The 18,277-nt window shown below is 55.7% G+C and overlaps 1 protein-coding gene across 1 annotated transcript; it reads left to right on the top strand.

Annotated features, from left to right (window-relative positions):
* The first annotated feature begins 3,017 nt into the window (after positions 1 to 3,017).
* PLTP (phospholipid transfer protein) lies at positions 3,018 to 15,631 on the top strand. The gene is made up of 16 exons (XM_035124000.2): positions 3,018 to 3,102; positions 6,079 to 6,206; positions 6,470 to 6,569; positions 6,792 to 6,920; positions 8,161 to 8,316; positions 9,421 to 9,484; positions 9,660 to 9,723; positions 10,648 to 10,739; positions 11,179 to 11,355; positions 11,494 to 11,553; positions 12,223 to 12,387; positions 13,534 to 13,601; positions 13,697 to 13,739; positions 14,094 to 14,157; positions 14,753 to 14,829; positions 15,318 to 15,631. Exons 2-16 carry the CDS (start codon positions 6,092 to 6,094, stop codon positions 15,423 to 15,425), a joined length of 1,482 nt encoding a protein of 493 aa, XP_034979891.1. The 5' UTR covers positions 3,018 to 3,102; positions 6,079 to 6,091; the 3' UTR covers positions 15,426 to 15,631.
* The last annotated feature ends 2,646 nt before the right edge of the window (positions 15,632 to 18,277 follow it).

Below are 18,277 nucleotides of genomic sequence, written 5' to 3'. Positions count from 1 at the left end.
TGCTGATTTCCCATGCCATCGCCGCCTCCGCCTGCCCTCGCTTCTGACAGTGAATCATACGGTAGGAAAGGTGTGTCGCTCCTGCAAGGACCTGTGCTGGCATTTGGGTGCCAAGAAGGAAGGCGGGCATCGGAGGCTGAGCCTGGGAGCATTTCGGAGGCACTGGATGCTCAGCACAGAAAACTCCAAAGTAGTATCTCTGGAATGCAGAGTCGCCCAGTGGTGCATTTCGCCCCAACCTCCAATCTGGGAGGGATGTTGGGGTTTTCTCGGAAGGTTAGCAGGGAAATGAGGAAGAAGCAGAACAGGGAGAGGTGCTCTTTTCTGTGCCTGGGGAGCTCGCCTGCTTTCTTGCTCTCATTCAATCCCCGCTCGGTCTGATTTGGAGATGATTGGAGTCAGAAAGATGCCTTGCAGTGCGGACCCTTCATGTTTCCCAGCCCAGTTTGCCCCCATGACATCTCCCTCCCTCCCTCCCTCCCTCTCAGGTGGACTATAATGCAGTGGTTATGCAGTGAATTTTTTCGTAGGGGGTCAGTTAGGGCCAGAGGCGCCAGCTTGCGAGGGCAATGGGGGGGGGATGTTGTGCCTGTGACGTTGCAGTCGTGAGCATCCCTCCTCCCTCTCTAAGCCGGCCAGAAGCTTCCCAGGCATTGGGAAGGAGGCGCCAGGCATTAATACTTTAATACTCTAATTTACCGGGAACATTTAGAGGCCTGGCCTAGTCCACAGACCACATGCCACTGCCATAATGGAATCAGCAAAGTCCCTCTTCAAACTCTCCTGCTCCATTTGCTTTGGCTAACTTGACAAGACCGATACCAGCCCAAACAGATCATGGGCACTGGCAGCACTGAACAGACACTTATTTTAAAAAGCAAAACATACTAGTTTTGCCCCTAAGGAAAGAGAGAGTCTTGGCCTCCATGAATTTGTCTGTCAATGGCAACTATTTGTTTGTTTGTGTGCACCTTTATCACCAAGGAACTTTATACGGTGTACAGTATGTGGTTCCTCCTCTCCACATTTAATCCTCACAACAACCTTGTGAGGTAGGCTAGGCTGAGGGGCAATGACAGGCCCCCAGTGAGCTTCGTGGCCAAGTGGGGATTTGACCCTATTCTCTGCGGACCTGAACCCAAGCCTGACACTCTAACCATGACGCCATGTTGGTTTCTAGAAGCAGATGGGCCATTGGCCTGATCCAGCAGGCTCTTCTTCAAGCCTTATGTGCTGACTTGCCGCTGGAAGGCAGAGAGCCGGCCCTTTGCGGGGTTCTTCCATGCAGGGAGACGTGCTTGCAGTCACATCAGAAGCCTGGGAGGCGACAGGAAGGAAGGCAGGGCTGCTTTGATAAGTGGTTTCAATGGCAGGAGGGAAGCAACCTGCTGTGGGGAAACACACAGGGCTCCCCCCCTCCAATGTGGCATTCATCAAAGTGCAGGAGGGCCAAGCCTAGCCAGAGGCGGGGGGGGGGGCACTGCTGAGGTCCCCCTCCTCCCCCAGCAGCAAAACCTGTGGGATCCAGCTTGGAAGCAGGAAAAGGGGTGGGTAGGCAGGAAGCACAGGGACTCAACCCACAAGGACCCTGGCCTTCAATGTCCTCTCTCAGGCCCACCCCAGAGGCCCAAGCTGTAGTCCAGCTCCTCCTAAATAACACCCTCTCCCACCTTGTGTCTGGAACTCCCCATGGCTCCAGGGACCCTTCAAGACCTGCCTCCCTCTGTGGGTCTGCCAGGTCACCTGGGGAGCTCAGCACCCTGGGGAGATGGGGCCAGGAGAGGAGCCTGCTGCTTTTGGAATCCCGATAAGGTTATGGACCCCATCAGGATGGCCGAGTCACACTGATGTCCCCATGTCTGAGCAGTTAGGCCATTCCAGCCCACAAAAGGAAACACAGCCAGCCCCAGCCTTGCAAGCCGACTCAGAAGGCAATTGAAGGGGAGGGAGGAAGGGAAAAAATGAAGGCAGGAATTGGGGTCCAAATGGTGCAAGCTGAACTGGAGAAGCTCAGTGGTTGACCCCGCAGGAGGCTCCGGGTTCAAGCACCTCCAGATTGGGAGGGCAAGAGAAAGACCCATGCCTAAATTCCTGTGGGTGGGGGCCTGATTCTCTGCCATGTGGCTTCCTGTGCTCTAAATGGTTGCCTCTTTGGGCTCTGCTTCTCCGGGCATCAAAAGTGAGACCCAGATTAGGTCCTGGAAGAGACCTGGGTTCAAATCCTCCCTCGGCCATGAAGCTCACTGGGTGTGACCTTGGCCGGCCACTGCCTCTCAGCCCAACCTACCTCACAGAGCTGTTGTGAGGAGGATTGAATGAGGAGAGGAAAAAGAATCATGTAGACGGCCTTGAATAAAAAGTTGGGGTAGGAATGCAAGAAGTACCGTAACTCATTTTTCTCACAGCAAATCTGGTTTATTTCTTTTGTCCAGACAAGGGCTCTCCTGATGGAGCCTTGGGGTGGGGCAGACTAAGGGCCAGTTCCCTGCTCCGTGGGCGAAGGTGGCTCAGTCTAACCCAGCTTACAGGGTTGTTGTGAAGATAACCCAGTCAGAGAAACCCCCAAGGCGCTTTGGGAAGGCAAGGGGCAAGAAGCTCATTGCTCAGCTCCAGTTCAAGCAGGCAGGAGGGCCAGGCGGTGGAAAGGAGGCCCTTCCGGGACCGAGAGGGCGAGGCGAGCTGCTGCCGCTGCCAGCCAGAGCTGACAACGCTGGCTTCCCAGCCGGTGGAGCGCCGCTCATTCTGGGGCGCCCTGGGAGCTACTTGGAAGCAGGCGCCGGTCCAGAGAGCCTCCAGGCCAGCTCCGCCGCTCCTCAAGGTGCGGCGAGGGATGCGCGCAGCAAGGCTCCTGTTCTGCACACCCCGGGGCGCCAACCCCGGAGCAACTGCGCCCCGTTCCCTCGCTTGCCTGCCTGCCTGCCTGCGCCGGCCCCGAGTGGCCTCGCCTCTCCCGCCTGGGCTGTCCCCTCCTCCGCTGGGGCGGGCGGAGAAGCGCCAGGAGGGAGTATAAAGGCGCCGGGCGGGCGCGCAAGCGGGCAAGCCGGGACCCTGGGCGAGGAGAGGCCGGAGCAGACGCCGCCGAGCGAGGAACCAGCGCAGCCGGCAAGTGCGCGGCGCCGCGCGGGGAGGAGGTGCCTCTCTCCCAGTTTGCAGAGAGGGAAGGGCTGGAGAGGGGGACCGCTTCTCCCACTTGCAGGACCCTCCTTGACCAGCCCCCCCCCGGGAAGCCCTGCTTTGGGTGGGGGGCAGGCGAGGACCCCTCGGCCACAGCTGGCCCTGCAAGCAAGCTCCCCTCTCTGTTTTCCGCCGAGATTCCGCTTGCGGGGGGTGGAAACATCGGCTTGGAAGAGACCACCCCCCCCCCGGTCTCCCCTCTCTCTGTCGCGCGCGCTGTGATGCACCGGGAGACTGCTGGCTTGGCCAGGGCTTGGTGGACAGACGGAGGGGAGTTAGCGGGCTTCGTCCGCAAGTCACGAGATATCTGCAGCGGGAGGGGGAGAAAGGAGCGTTGGGTCCCCGCCGCCCCCTTCACACGGTCGCGGGCAACACGTGTGTGGTGGGGGGGAGAGAACCTACCCTTCCCCGCGAGGAAGGAACAAAGCCCGGCGTCGCCCGCGAAGCCGCTGAAAGGGGGAAGCGCGGAGCCGGGGCTCGTGATGCGCGTCTGGCGAGGAGCCTCCGGGCGTCTGGAGCGGGCATGACCGGCCCAGACGTGCCCGCGATGGGGGGGGGGGAAGGAGGAGGCGGCGGAGGCGGCGGGTTTCCAGAGGCGCCTTCCCAGCAGGGGGCATGGAGAGGTGGGGGGGGGGCGTCAAGGAGGTGCGGGAGCCTGGCACCCCGCCCACAGCGCCCGAGGTCTCCCCGGTGCCTTTAGTCTCAGTGCTTTTAGTCCCGGCCGGCGAGGCTGCGCCCGATGCTCAGGCTAAGTGGAGGAGAAGAGAAGCGAGCCCGAAGGGAGCCGCTGGAAAACTCTGGCCCCAGCCTGACCTCAAACTCCTGATCTCCCAGCAGCTCGCCAGATCCCCCCCCCCCGCCATACACACAAAGGACAAGCATAAGAAAGAGGAACGAGGAGAGTCCGCAGGCTGGACTCCCCCCTCTGGGCCAGCGGCCAGATCTCCACAGCCCCGCTGGCCACACGTTTGCGTCCCTGGTGTGTATTGCCCGTCCTATGGAACTTAGGGGATAAGTGCTTCTGAACATGGAGGCTCTGCTCAGGAGTAGCAGCTGTTGGAGGAGGAGGAGGAGGAGGAGGAGGAGGAGGAGGCTTCCCCTTCCTTAGAAGAGACCAAGCACCAAGCTGCGGTTGGTGGGGTCCCGTCTAGAAGCTCTGGCTGGCCGGGGTCAAGAGAGCATCCTTCTTGCTTCCCAGCAAGGACCCCTCTGATCCTCACCCCACGAATTGGGTCTAGCCCAGGCATCCCCAAACTTCGGCCCTCCAGATGTTTTGGACTACAATTCCCATCTTCCCCAACCACTGGTCCTGTTAGCTAGGGATCATGGGAGTTGTAGGCCAAAACATCTGGAGGGCCGCAGTTTGGGGATGCCTGGTCTAGCCTCCTTTCAATCTTTAAAAAACTTAGAATTCTAGAACTGTGATGTTGGAGGGGACCCCAAGGGTCCTGTAGTTCAGCCCCTGCTGCAATGCAGGAGTGTGGACATCTGAAACCTCGCAAGCCACTGCCATGCTCTGAAGAAAACGCCCAGGGAGTCCCCCACCAGCTCTGACCCAAAGGCCTGTCTTCTCCAGCCCTCTCAGCTCTCAGCGTGGACCATCGGACAGGCGCTCTGGGAGGCTCACCAGGCACCTCTGGGTGAAAGGAGCTTTGTGTCTTTCTTCACCTGTCGACTGACTGGTGTCCATCCAGCACTTCACAAAAAATTGTTATAAAAACAAGGCTCCTCCTAGGGGAAGAGTAGGGTACAAAACCCTAGAACCCTAGAATGGTAGAGTCGGAAGGGACCCCCAAGGGTCATCCAGTCCAACCCTCTGCAATGCAGGAATCTCAGCTGAAGCCTCCATGATAGACGGCCATCCAACCTCTGCTTATAAACCTTCAAGGAAGGAGATAAATTCAATAAATAAATAATTTCAATAAATAAATCCTGTAAAAGTGTAATGCGTAAGACATAGAAACATGAAAATTACCAAGCCCCATAAAGAACATCATTCACATACCAGCCTTTAAGAACATGAGAAAAAAAGTTCTTTTTAAAATCAGGCACCTAAAAGAAGATAAAGTTGGCAGGAGAAGCACTTCAGTGGGGAGGTCATTTGACAGGCACAGACCCCCCCCCCCCGCCAAAAAGGTTCTTTCCCAAAGGGCCCCACCCCCAGCTTAGCATGGAGCCCCCAGAAAAGTCAGCTGAGGATCACAGCGCATGAGCAGGTGGGTGCGTGCGGGAGGTGGCGTTCTCTCAGGAATTGGGGACCCGGGTCATTCAGGGACTTTCACTTCCAGCTGAGGACCTTGAATTGGGCCCAGGAAGTTCTCGTCTTAGACTGGCACAGAGCCATTTGCATCCAAATTCGACCCCCCCCCCCTGCGCCGGGGAGGGGAGGTTTCTGTTGCTCTGCCTGTAATGTGGAGGAGGGTTTCCTCAGAAGACTCTGCGCAGTGAATAGTGCTCAAGATGGCCAAGTGCCCATCAGATCACTGGCCCTCAGCACTGTGGGTGGGACTTACGCCACTTCTGCGTCCCGCACAGCCCCTGGCACACATGCCTTGCGGGGGTGGAGAGATGGGGAAGGAGAGGGAGCTGCTGCCCACAGACCATAAGAACATAAGGGGAGCCCTACAGCTGGATCAGGCCAAAGAGGGTCCATCTAGTCCAGCCCCCTGTCCTCACAGTAGCCAATGCGAAACCCACAAGCAGGATTTGAGCACAAGGGAATGGATATTATTAAAGAATACGTGGCATGCATATTTGTGGTATGAAAAGGTTAAAGTACACAGAGCTTTCTTGAATCATGTTGTAAGAAAATCAAGTTTTGTCCAGTCCTGTGGGAGGGAGTTCCACAGTTTAACTCTGTGCCTCTGGGGCCAACGGCTTGCTCTCCTCCTCCACCTCTTGCAGGGCAAGTGCCACCATGGTCCTGTGCCACTCTCTCCTCTTCCTCCTCCTGCTGCCCTTCTTGGGCACAGCGGCTGCCGCTGCCACTCCAGGCTTGAAGATCAGGATCACAGCCAAGGGCTTGGACCTGGGTAAGGAGGCAGGGGAGGGGGGGGAGGGGAGGGGATCCTGCAAAGCAGTTCTCTTTTGGGTACCTGCCTGGTCCCCAGCACTGCTCCTGCCAAGGACACCTCTGGCCTTTGGGTCCTGCCCTGTTCTGCCTGCCAAAGGGGTCTTGGCGGGTCTCTTGGCCGGCATCTCCTGGCCCCAAGGGATATGGGTGGCTGCTTGACCACCCTCCTGGGTTTGCGGGGGGGAGCAGCTGGCGGTGACACCCCTGTGGGGGCTTTTGCAGTGAAGCAGGAGGGGCTCCGCTTTGTGGAGCAGGAGCTGGAGAACATCACCATCGCAGATTTCCACGGCAAGGAGGGCCAGTTCCACTACAACATCAGCAAGTGAGTTTGTTTTAGGGGGGGGCTGCCCCACAGGGGCTTTGCTTCCTAGCTTAGAACACGCTGTGCTTGGCCAGGGACCAATCACCCACCCTGGAATGGTGGCCATCGCTGCCTCCTGTGGCAGGGAGTTCCATAGTTTATTTGCATGCTGTAACTATGCAATTCAGTACCAGGGCCGCCTTCAGAGGCTGCGTCTCTCTCTCTCTCTCCCCCCCCCCCCAGGGTGAGAGTGACCCACCTCCACCTCTCTGCCTCCGACCTGCGCTTTGAGCCCAAACAGCACCTGACCTTCAACATCAACAACGGCTCCATCAGCCTGCGCTTCCGCCGCCAGCTGCTCTACTGGTTCTTGTGAGTCATCTCGCACTCCTCTCTCGCCCCAGTCCAAACAGGGAGCCTTGGAGGAGGCCGGCTTGGGGAGGGGGGCGTTACTAAGCCCCCAGGGAGCCAGCTCCTTCCCACCACAGGCAGAGGGTCTGTGCAAGGGAGCTGTGAGCCTGAAGTGGCAAGCCGCCTTGTTAACTGTGCTTCTTGCATTGCAAAGGGTTGGACTAGATGGCTCTTGGGGTGCCTTCCAGCTCTACAGTTCAATGATTCCACCTGGATAGCATGTATCGTGCATGGGAATGGGGTGAATAGGAATCCCTGTGACCCACATGTGTGGGGTAAATAACAAAAGAATTGTGTGGGTGCCTGGAATCAAAGTGCGGGGCTAAGCTCACCTTCCAGCAAGGGAGAGCCCCAAGTTGCAGAGTTTAAACTCGCCAAGTCAAGCAGCTCAGTGAAGCGAGAGGAATACTGTATAGGCTGCTTGCCTATCTTATTTAGTCTGTTTGCAAAGCACTCCCCTCTTTCGACCCCTTTGCAATGTACAGACCACACACTATTAAGTAAGTTTAAAATGCTTTACTTACAAAATGTTCCAAAAGTCAGATTAATGCATTTATCCAAGCAGTGGCAAAGAGAGCACAGGCAGAATACTTTTGGGCAGAAAATGCCGAAAGATCACTTCAAACGCATGGGCTCTAAGCTTGTTGTTTACTTAGGCATGTCTTCCTTGGTCAGTTATAAGGCACAGAGAGAGAGGGAGCAGGAAGAGAAGGCTTAACTTCCTCCCTTGTCAGAGAAGAGGAGGCGTGGTCTAGCTGAGTCTAGGAAAAGGACTCTGTAGTCTTAACCCCTTCGTGCACTAACTAGTATTTATGCATTATTATATTTGACTGCAATCTCCCACAGAAACCTCTGTCTAATGGGCCAATGGTGCCCTCCCACCCTGGTCCTCAGCGCTCTCTCTGCAGAGACCCTGGTGTGATCCTGGCACTGAAGGCTGGGCCTGGGCTTCCAAGTGCCCTGTGGTGGGCTCCCTTTGTGGCTGAATTGTGTGGCTGCTGGCTTATTATTATTATTATTATTATTATTATTATTATTATTATTATTATTATTATGCCCCACCCATCTGGCTGGGTTTCCCCAGCCACTCTGGGCGGCTTCCAGCAAAATAGGATGTCTTGGGGGTTGGCCTCCTGTGGGACGCAGGGAGAGTCGGCTTGCCCCCTCCCCCCATGCCTACTTTTAACCCTTTCCACCCCAGCTATGACATCGGCTCCATTAACACCTCAGCCGAGGGGGTCCACATCTACACTCAGCTGGAGCTCTCCAAGGACAACAGCGGCCGCCTCAAGATCTCCAACTTCAGCTGCAGTGCCTCCATTGCCCGCATGCATGCGGGATTCAGTGGCACGCTCAGGTACGCCTGGCAGAGGGTGCCCCCTGCTTGGCCCCTGACTCCTCCTTGGTTGCTGCTTTGGGGGAGCTGGGGGGGGCAGAGGAAGTCCCCAGGGGCACCCCTGAGCAGGGCTGGGAAATGTGGCAAGCTGCTTCAGGGACCAGGCTGGACTGCCAAACTGTGCTGGCAACTAAGTTGGCATCTCAGCGGCATGGTTGGAAGGGGCTAGCAGCGACAGAGGAGCCCATGGTCGCCTTTGATAGCTCTTTGCAACCTTCTTTTAAGGCTTCTAGGGTGGTGGCCATCCCTGCCTCCAGTGGGAGGGAGTTCCACAGTTTAACCAGATGCTGTGTGAAGGAGGACTTTCTATTATCTGTCCTGAGTCTTTTTCAGCATCCTTGAAGGTCCACAAAGCCTTGCGTTAGGAGATGCTGTGGCGGGGAGAGGCATTCTGGGACTTCCCCTTAAGAAAGGAACAAGGGCCTCCACCAGGGGGGGATTTGATTTAAATCAAATTGATTTAAATCACCAGTCAGTAAGACTTGATTTTAATCATTTCTTTTACAGAAAGACTCATTCTTGCTGGTATAACCTTAATATTTACAACCAGATGAAGGTTTCATTTTTTTAATAATAAATTTTCAGAGTAGTTTTTACAGTTATATCGGAAATTACTGATTTGGTTATACTGTTAGAGAAATACAAAGACAGGTATTTATGAAATTATTGTTTATATTTGGACAACTTTTCTGCTGTACTTTATTGGAAGGAGAAAAATAATCATTTCCTTAATAACAATCTAAACAATTTATTTAACTAAAACAATAACATTCTAGCATATGTATCCATGTTTGTTAACTGATGTGGTTAAACTTTTTTTTAAAAAAAAAAACTTAAGAGTTTTAGCACACATAGCAAACTTAAAACAAATCCTTATTTCCTGATGAATAGCCTTTGGACTGTAATGTAACTTAAACAGAAACCTATCTTTAGAAAGATTTTTCCTCCCAAAGCATTTTATTTTAAAAATTTGATTTAAATTTTTAAAATCCGATTATTATTTTTTAAACCCATTGAATTTTATCCACCCTGGGCTCCACTCTCACGCTTTTGCGTTCTCTCCAGAAAGGTGTATGAATTCCTTGGCACTTTCCTCACCACGGGGATGCGCTACCTTCTCAACCAGCAGGTAAGGACCACCAAGCCAGAGGTAGGTACCTTTGGCAGCCCCTCTCCCCTGGCAGGGGGCAGGAGGAGGTCTCCAAGAGGAGAGTGGGAGAGACCCCTCCCTTCCCTCCACGTTGCATTGGGGGCTGTTGCTTCCTGCTCCCCGCAGACCCCCCCATTCCCTTTCTCGCTTTCAGATCTGCCCTGTGCTGAACCACGCGGGGCTCGTGCTGCTCAACTCTCTGCTGGACACGGTGCCAGGTGAGGAAGGGCAAGGCAAGGTGACCCACACTCTGCCCCTGCCGCCTGCCTGCCTGTCAACTGAGCTCGAGGGTCTATAGTGGGGGGACGTAGGAGAAGGCCAATGGCCCATCGAGTCCAGCAGCCTGTTCGTACAGGGGCTGACAAGAGGCCTGTGGGAAGCCTGCAGGCAGGATTTGAACACAAAAGCAACTCTCCCCTCCTGCGATTCCCAGCAACTAGGGTTCAGAGGCATCTTCACTCTGACCGTGGAGGTGGAGCATATCCATGTGGCCAGGGACGTAGCCAGGATCAAAATTAGGGGGGGCAAGGGGCGGGGGCAAGGCACGGGGGGAGGGGCCACAGTGGGGCAAGGAAAGCCATGGTTGTTCAGGGGCGAGGGGGCGCCAGGATCAGCCCGAAATCGGGCTGCTCCGACCCCCTCCTCCCCCTCTGCGATCGCCGGGGCAGGTGGAGGGAAAGCTGGCTTTCCCTCCACCCGCCCCACAGCCAGCCAGGGAGAAGGGAGGCGTCCCTTCTAGCCGGCTGGCTGTGGGGCGGGTGGAGGGAAAGCCCCAGAGCCGCGCAAAGCGTTTGGCTGGCTTTCCCTCCACCCGCCCCACAGCCAGCCAGCTAGAAGGGACATCTCCCTTCTCCCTGGCTGGCTGTGGGGCGGGCGGAGGGAAAGCCAGCCAAACGCTTTGCGCGGCTCTGGGGCTTTCCCTCCACCCGCCCCACAGCCAGCCAGGGAGAACGTAGACAGCACCGGGTGGCGGCGGGCAGCGGGGCAGGCTGGCCACCAGCGGCCCTGCTTCTAGGGGGGGCAACTGCCCCCCTGCCTACGCCCATGCATGTGGCTGAGACAGGCAGGCAGGCAAGGGATGCTATGGCCATCAGCGGTGTGCGTTCTCTCTCTTTCATTCTCTCATTCTCCCTGCCCTGCAGTGCGGAACCCAGTGGACGACCATATTGGGATAGACTACTCCCTGCTGAAGAATCCCGTCGTCACGTCTGACACCATGGACCTGGATTTCGAGGTACCTTCTGCAGCAGAGCCCAGGGCTGGGGAACACTGGGTCTTGGGTGGGGGTCCTGGGCAGCGAAGATGACTGGAAACATGGGCTGAAGCAGCTGAACAGGCTGTGCCCAACCTCTGCCCGAGGGGGACAGGAGAAGTCTTGGTTCTCCGGGATGGATAGTAGGCAGAGCCCAAGGAACTGGGGATGGACGTGCGCTCTGGCTGCGCTTCCAGAAGAAGCCTTTGCCCATATTAAAATCCTAGAGGTTTGGTGGGGGGGAGGTATGCAGCTCGCGTCAGAAGGAGCAGCAAGATGCAGGCAAGGGATTGAATATTTGGGGAGTCAAAACCCACCCTGTGGTAGCAGCAGGCAGGTGTGCTTGGGGCATGGGCGACCTGCGAGCAGGTGGCTCCCGGCAGTTGGGTCTGACTGGGGTCGTCACCCCCCCCTCCCACAGGGCAAATTCTTCTATTTGGGGGAGGAGAACAAGACACTCCCCAATCTGGCCGTGGAGCCTGTCGTGCTGGAGACCGAGCGCATGGTGTACCTGGCCGTCTCCGAGTACTTCTTCGATTCCGGCCTCTTCTCCTACTTCCAGGCTGGTGTTCTGAGCATGGAGATTGCCGACGAAAAGGTTTGGTGGCCAGAGAAGCCATGGGGCTGGGGGTGGGGGTGGGGGGAAGAGATGGTCAAAAGCCGTGCCAAGCGGGCACAGGCCAGGGAACCCACAGCTGCTGCTCTGACCCACCGGGACGCTTCGCTCTCGTTCCAGGTGCCAAAGGATTTGGAGGTTCTGCTGAGAGCCACGTTTTTCGGGAGCATCGTCATGATGGTGAGTGGCAGCGGCAGGAAAGGAGCTTGCCCTGGGCCAGCTCCTTCCTTCCTTCATCCAGACTCCATGCTTCTCACCCTCCAGAGTGGCAGCAGGCAGAGCTCTGGGAGAGAAGCTGAGGTGTGGGCAAAGGGGCACAACAGAGGCTTCCATCTCTCTCTCTCTCTCTCTCTCTCTCTCTCTCTCTCTCTCTCTCTCTCTCTCTCTCTCTCTCTCTCTCTCTCTGTGTGTGTGTGTGTGTGAGAGAGAGAGAGAGAGAGAGAAAGAGAGAGAGAGAGATCTGATAGTCTCCCTCAGCTGGGTGGGCTCATGCACAAGCTAGGACTGTGCCCCCCCCCCAAGGGCTGAAGGAAACCCAGGGACTAGCCAAGTCCAGAGGGATGAGGGTCCCCAGCTGGAGAAGCCCATGGCACCTCCAAGCCCATTCCCTGGTCCTCCTTGGCTGAAATGAAAGCCCTTCTTCATGCAGTGCACAGCTAAACTGTGGAACTCCCTCCCACTGGAAGCAGCCTAGATGGCTCCTGAATCCCAGGAGGGGCAGGGGGCTCTTGCGTTCGAATCCTGCCTGCAGGTTTCCCATAGGCAACAGTTCAGCTATTGTGAGAGGAAGATTCTGCACTAGATTTGGCCTGATCCTGCAAACTCTCTGTATCGGATTCTCTGCTCCAGAACCCCTCCGTGGTGGATGCTCCTCTGATGCTGAGGCTCCGGGTCACTTCGCCGCCCAGCTGCGCCATCAAGGCCTCGGGGATGTCCATTTCCGTCACAGCCACCCTCAACATCTTCTTGGCCCCCGTGGATCAGCCCCTGGTCCAGCTTTCCAGTATGACCATGGTGAGTGGGGCAGGCGAGGCCAGAGGTTGGAGGTTGGTGAAAGCGGCCCCCACCAGGCACACAGCTCCTGGGGGTGCACAAAAACCAGACTGGGGGGTGTAGGGCATATATGTTTGTGGCAACATGCCACCACCGTTGCAGCAAGATAAAATGCAGGAGAAGCTTCCTCTCCTTCTCGCACCAAAACACAAGGAGGGGCAATTCTTTTGGGGAAACCCAGTCAGATGGGTGGGGTCAGGGCCGTCTTGAGCAGATCGCATGCCCTGGTGCTGAGGGGTGGAGATCGCTCCGCCGCCCACCCCGCCCTCGCAGGGCGCCCTCCTTAGCAGGCCAGTGCCCAGCTTACCAGCCCCTCGCCCTGGTGCACTGCGCCACCGGGGTTCTACGTAGAGCCGGCCCTGGGTGGGGTATAAATAAATAAATTTATTATTATTATTATGCCTTCCTTCTTGCCTCAACCTCTCTGTGGACCCGGGTCGCATAAAATGCTGTAATTTCTAATGCAGCTATTGCAGTAAAATGATTTTTTCAGGGGTGGTTGTGTGCTGATCCAGCTCTTTGCCAAGGGCACAAGGGACCCTCAGGGCATCTCTGGGTGAGGCCAGAACTACTTCTCCCCAGATTCCCTTGGGCTCACTCGGGTGTTTCCCCCCAGCTCAAAGGCGCCGCTGACTCACCTGCAGCGCCAGTTCTTGCATTGCTGTGGGTTAGACTAGATGGCCCCTGGGGTCCCTTCCAGCTCTGCAATTCTATGATTCCTCCTCCTCCTCCTCCTCCTCCTCCTCCTCCTCCTCCTCCTCCTCCTCCTCCTCCATCTCCTTGTGGCGTGGTTCACCTGTCATCTGCAGCTATTTCCACAGCAAGCTCCTTGCCTGTAAAGCCCAACTCTGGAACCCCAGAGGCTGGGAGGGCGGACTGTCAGGGACCGGGAGCAGTGCTGTTGAGGTGGGTCTGCTGTCATAGACTTAGGGCCGGGCCCTGAGGGTCCCAGTTCATGGTCAAAGAGCTCTTATATGAGGCTGTGACAGTTCTTGGCCACAAACCGCTGCTCCTGTCTCCGTTGGAAAGGCAAAGTGGCAGTTGCCCCCTTCCCAGGCAGGATTTCGGCCTCCTTTGAAAGTGACCTGCCCCTTGTCTCCTTTCCAGGAAGCTCGGCTGAGCGCAAAGGTGCTTTTGCGCAAGAAAGCTTTGCAGGTGCTGATGGATCTGAGAAGGTACTGGAAGATGTCATAGGGTGGGGAGAAGGGGCAGCCATGGCCCAGTACGGACGGCTGTCTCTCACTTCTTCCTCTCTCTTTACCTCGTTCAGGTTCCGGATCTACTCCAACCAGTCGGCGCTGGAATCCCTGGCCGTAAGTGCTGATGGCTGGGCCGGGGGGGGGGGAATTCCCCCCCGAGGTGGCCCCTGCCAATAGCCTGGGAAAGGCAAGGCAGAATGGGGATCGCCTCGCCTGCCTTGCTGCATGCCCAGGAGGGCTGGGGCGCCGATTCCCTGGAAAGAGCTCCCTGCTCCTGCCATCCTGAAGAGCCAGAGGGGAAACTCTCCTTCACTGGGGCTGTTTAAGCAGAGGCTGGGTGACCCCTTCCTTGTCAGGGACTCTTGAGTTGTGATTTCTGTGTTGTAGGGGTTGGGCTAGAGGACCCTTGGGGGTCCCTTCTGACCGTACGATTATTCTATGGCTCTCTCTCTCTCCCTCCCTCCCCAGCTGATCCCTCTGCAAGGGCCCCTGAAGACCCTTCTCCAGCTGACCATCATGCCCATCATCAACGGTAAGAGCCGTCCGGCCTGGAGGCGTCGCCTGGGAAAAGGAGACCCCTTGTTGTGCCGAGTCCCTTGACCTACTTCTGCATTTTGGAGATGATCCAGCCTCCGTCTGGCCACCGCAGCCAAGAACTAGAGCTTCCCTCTCTTCTCTGTTGTAGTGGGGCAGCAGGGGGTGGGATGGGATGGGACACAATGCTTAGTGGTCACTCTCTGCCCCCCCACCAGCTGTAGCTGGGTGGCAAGACCACCCCCCCATCATTTTTGGCCACGGGGGCCTCTGGGAGCCCAGAGACATCTCAAACTCCAGTCCTTCAGCACACAGCCAGCAACTGTTCCTTGGCCCCCGATTTCAGATCAAGCTAAACGTGAGAAAGGTCTGGATGGGGGGGGGGCAGGATCTAGCCCAGCACCCTTTTCTCACAGCGGCCAACCAGATGCCTGTGGGAAACCCGCAAGCAGGATCTGAGCCCAGGAGCCCTCTTCTCTCCTGGTATTTCAGAAGCATGGCTGCCCCCAACTGGGGAGGCAGAGCAGACCACCGAGAGCCCTCTCCTCTCCTCTCCTCCAGGAGTCTGGTCTCAGCTCTTCCTTTTCTTGCAGAGAGAACCAAGAAGGGGGTCCAGATCCCACTCCCTGAAGGCATGGATTTCATGAAGGAAGTGGTCACCTACCACAAGGTAGGCATAAGGATATAAGCAGGATCGGAGCCCTCCCCTCTTCCAGAGGCAGAGCCGAACCAGCTGCCTCCGTCATCAACAGCCTTTCTCCGCCATGCATTTGAGAGCCTCCTTTTGCCAAAAGAGCAAGAGTCCAGCTTCTCTGGCAGGATGCGGCCGTGCTGCTGCTACCTCCTCCGTTTCTTAGAAAGAACTTCCTGACATTAGAAAGAACTTCCTGACAGTAAGAGCTGTTCGGCAGTGGAATTTTCTACCAAGGAGTGTGGTGGAGTCTCCTCCTTTGGAGGTCTTTAAGCAGAGGCTTGACAGCCATCTGTCAGGAATGCTTTGATGGTGTTTCCTGCTTGGCAGGGGGTTGGACTGGATGGCCCTTGTGGTCTCTTCCAACTCTACGATTCTATGATTCTCTTTCCAGGAGCTCCACAGTCCAAGCTCCCATCCCGCCCCAACTTTGCCCACCTCTCTCTCTCTCTCTCCTTCCTTCGCAGGGCTACCTGACCATTGGCGCAGACCTCCATTTCTCCAAAGGCCTGAGAGAGGTGGTAGAGAAGTACAGGACCCCGCGGGGCCCATCGCCGACCTCCGTGGCTGCCTGAGGGGCTCCACCAGCAGCCCCCCCTCGCCCCCCTGAAGGGCAGAGTGCCTGCCAGCCCTGGTTTGCCCTCCGCCCTCCGCCAGCTCACGGCAGGACCAAGCAGGCAGCAGCATCACCAGCAGGGCAGGACAAGGCGGCGGCCGCAGCTGCTGCTTCTGCTTTGGGAAACTGAACCAATAAAACAGGTCAAAACCACTTGCCTTTTGCCACCTGCCTGCTGTCTTCTGTGGGGACCGGGCTGCTCCATTCCCAGTGCGCCAGTCTGTGGAGGCGCTTTGCCCGCTCTGTGGCTCAGCCCGGGACTACTGCTGAGGGCCTTGTGCCAAGGGGCGGCATCTTGCAAGAAGGCGCCAGGCCTCGAGGGGGGCTTTGCCACACAGCAGGCAGTCTGGCCCAAACAGCGTAGCAACATCCTGGGGGGTTGAATTCCCCTCTGGAAAGGCAAAGCCACAGAGATGGATAGTCCTTATTATTTCCCTATGTGGGTCAATATGCAGGGGAGAAAGTCAGTCCCCAGTGGAAGGAAAAGCAGCCCCCCCCCATGCCCACAGCCCTTTAACACTGCTGCCGCCGCTACCCACTTGGCAGCTGCACAGCCCAGCGCATCACCTGCACCATCATGGTGTAAGTTACGACGACCCTAGAAGGTAGGCCAGTATTATGATCTCCATACTACAGATGGGGGCAGTGAGCCTGAGAGAATGTGGCTCCCCCAAGACCACCCAAGGAGGACTTTGAAACGAGTTTCGGCGCAGCAGCAGAGTCAGCCCTCTCTGAAGTGGGGGAAGGACTTCTCCTGGGATGGGAAGCAGGAAGACAAGACAGATTTCCTTCCATAAACAGGTCTTAGAATCCAAATCCTTGTCTACTTCGGCAGATGGATTCCTTTTCCAGAGCCCTTTTCAGAGCTGCAGAGTCCGCCTGTGCGTCCAGACCTTACATACCAGCCTCCCCCCCCCCACCCCCTAATATTCTGGGCTGCCATCCCCATCAGACCCAGCCGGGGGGGGGGTCAGGGATGCTGGGGGTGGTAACCCAGAAGATTGGCAAGGGAAAGACTGGCGAACGCTGGCTGCTTATTTTTAAAATTCCCTTCCTCGTTAATCCTGGCTTGGAGATTTGATGGTCACAACCCAACGTGGCCGTGGGCTTTATTGCTGTCAAGGGAGCCACGGGAATCTGCTTTGTGCCAAGTCAGACAATGGGCCATCTAGCTCAGCCACTGACCCAGGCCGGCAGCAGCAGGAGCCGCCCTAAGGCCTCCCTGGCAAAACCAGGAATGGCACTTTAGACCTTATGAACGCTGGACCTCTTCTGCCGCAGGGCCCCCCCTAGCCCCCCCCCAAGGGCAGACTCCTCACTCCACAGGAGGAAGTGGGCCTGCCAGACCGAGCTGTGATTTAATGGGGAATAAACAAGCATTTCTAAGTTCAGGCACCTGGAACTCTGCAGGGTTATGGCTTGCTTGCAGAAACGGGTGATTTCTGCAAACTTAACATCACTTACTTACCAATGGATTCAAGTTATAAGGGAAGAGATTCTGACTAAACATCAGGAAGAACTTTCCGTCGGTAGCAGCTTTTCAAAAGAGGACCAGACTTTCTGGGAAGGAGGTGGTCTCTCCTTCACTGGGGGGCTTTAAAGAGAGGCTGAGGGGCTATCTGTCAGAGCTTCTATAGCGGAGATTCCTGTGTTGCAGTGGGGGCTGGATTAGATGACACTTAGGAGTCCCTTCCTAACTCTACACTTCTCTGATTAAATTGCACTATTAGTACCTTAAGTAGCAGTGATCACCCCAACAATTTAGAGATTCACTTCTTTCTTTAAGCTGTTACTATGGCCTTATAAAAAAATTACTTCAGTAGTACCTTAAAGACCAACTAAATTTTTATTTTGGTATGAGCTTTCGTGTGCATGCACACTTCGTCAGATACACTGAAACAGAAGCAACAAGACCCTTATATATATTCAGAGGGTGGGTGGTGGTGGGAATGGGTGATGGGCTGATAGGAGTTGTAAACCTGTTGATGGCTGTTAACGACTGCTGTTAACGACTGCTGATTACTGCAATAGGTCCTGCGGGGGGGGGGGGGGGACAAGGGCTGAGGCTAAAGAAAGCTTGATCATGCATAATGAGATAAGAATCCTATGTCTTTATTCATCCCAGGTGGCTCCGTGGTTTTAAGCTTGGTAATGATTTCCATTTCAGCAATTTCTCTTTCCAGTCTGTTTCTGAAATTTTTTTTACAGAAAAGAGAAATTGCTGAAATGGAAATCATTATGCATGATCAAGCTTTCTTTAGCCTCAGCCCTTGTCCCCCCCCCCCCCCGCAGGACCTATTGCAGTAATCACCAGTCGTTAACAGCCATCAACAGGTTTACCACTCTTACAGCCCATCACCCATTCCCATGACAGAAACCCCACCCTCTGAATATATATATAAGGGTCTGGTTGCTTCTGTTTCCAGTGTATCTGAAGAAGTGTGCATGCACACGAAAGCTCATACCAAAATAAAAACTTAGTTGGTCTTTAAGGTGCTACTGAAGGAATTTTTTTATTTTGCTTCGACTCAGACCAACACGGCTACCTACCTGTAACTAGAACTATGGCCTTAGACATGTAGTGGAAGACTTTTGATGTGTGGCTAAAAAATGAAGCTGTTTCATTTCTGAGATTCAACATTTGGTGAATGACCCTAAAGTGTGTTGAGAGGGCAAAGCCGGAAGGTAGGCAGATTCACTGCATTGGATTCAGGATGCCAGGCATTTCCCAGGGCTTGTGGACAGATGAGATTGGGAGACAGGTAGCTGGTGCAAATGCTCCGCCCTCCCAGGGAAAAGATACACCTGCAG

This window comes from Zootoca vivipara, chromosome 7 (genome assembly GCF_963506605.1).
Source record: "Zootoca vivipara chromosome 7, rZooViv1.1, whole genome shotgun sequence".
NCBI lineage: Eukaryota > Metazoa > Chordata > Lepidosauria > Squamata > Lacertidae > Zootoca > Zootoca vivipara.
The sequence above is the reverse complement of the archived record's forward strand: the minus strand, read 5'-3'. Positions and strand labels throughout refer to the sequence as shown.

Coding starts and splice junctions, on each gene's coding strand:
- PLTP (XM_035124000.2), top strand. CDS start 6,092: ATGGTCCTGTGCCACTCTCTCCTCTTCCTCCTCCTGCTGCCCTTCTTG. Junction 6,921..8,160: donor CAGCTGCTCTACTGGTTCTT/GTGAGTCATCTC, acceptor TTTCCACCCCAG/CTATGACATCGGCTCCATTA. Junction 11,356..11,493: donor TGGAGATTGCCGACGAAAAG/GTTTGGTGGCCA, acceptor CTCTCGTTCCAG/GTGCCAAAGGATTTGGAGGT.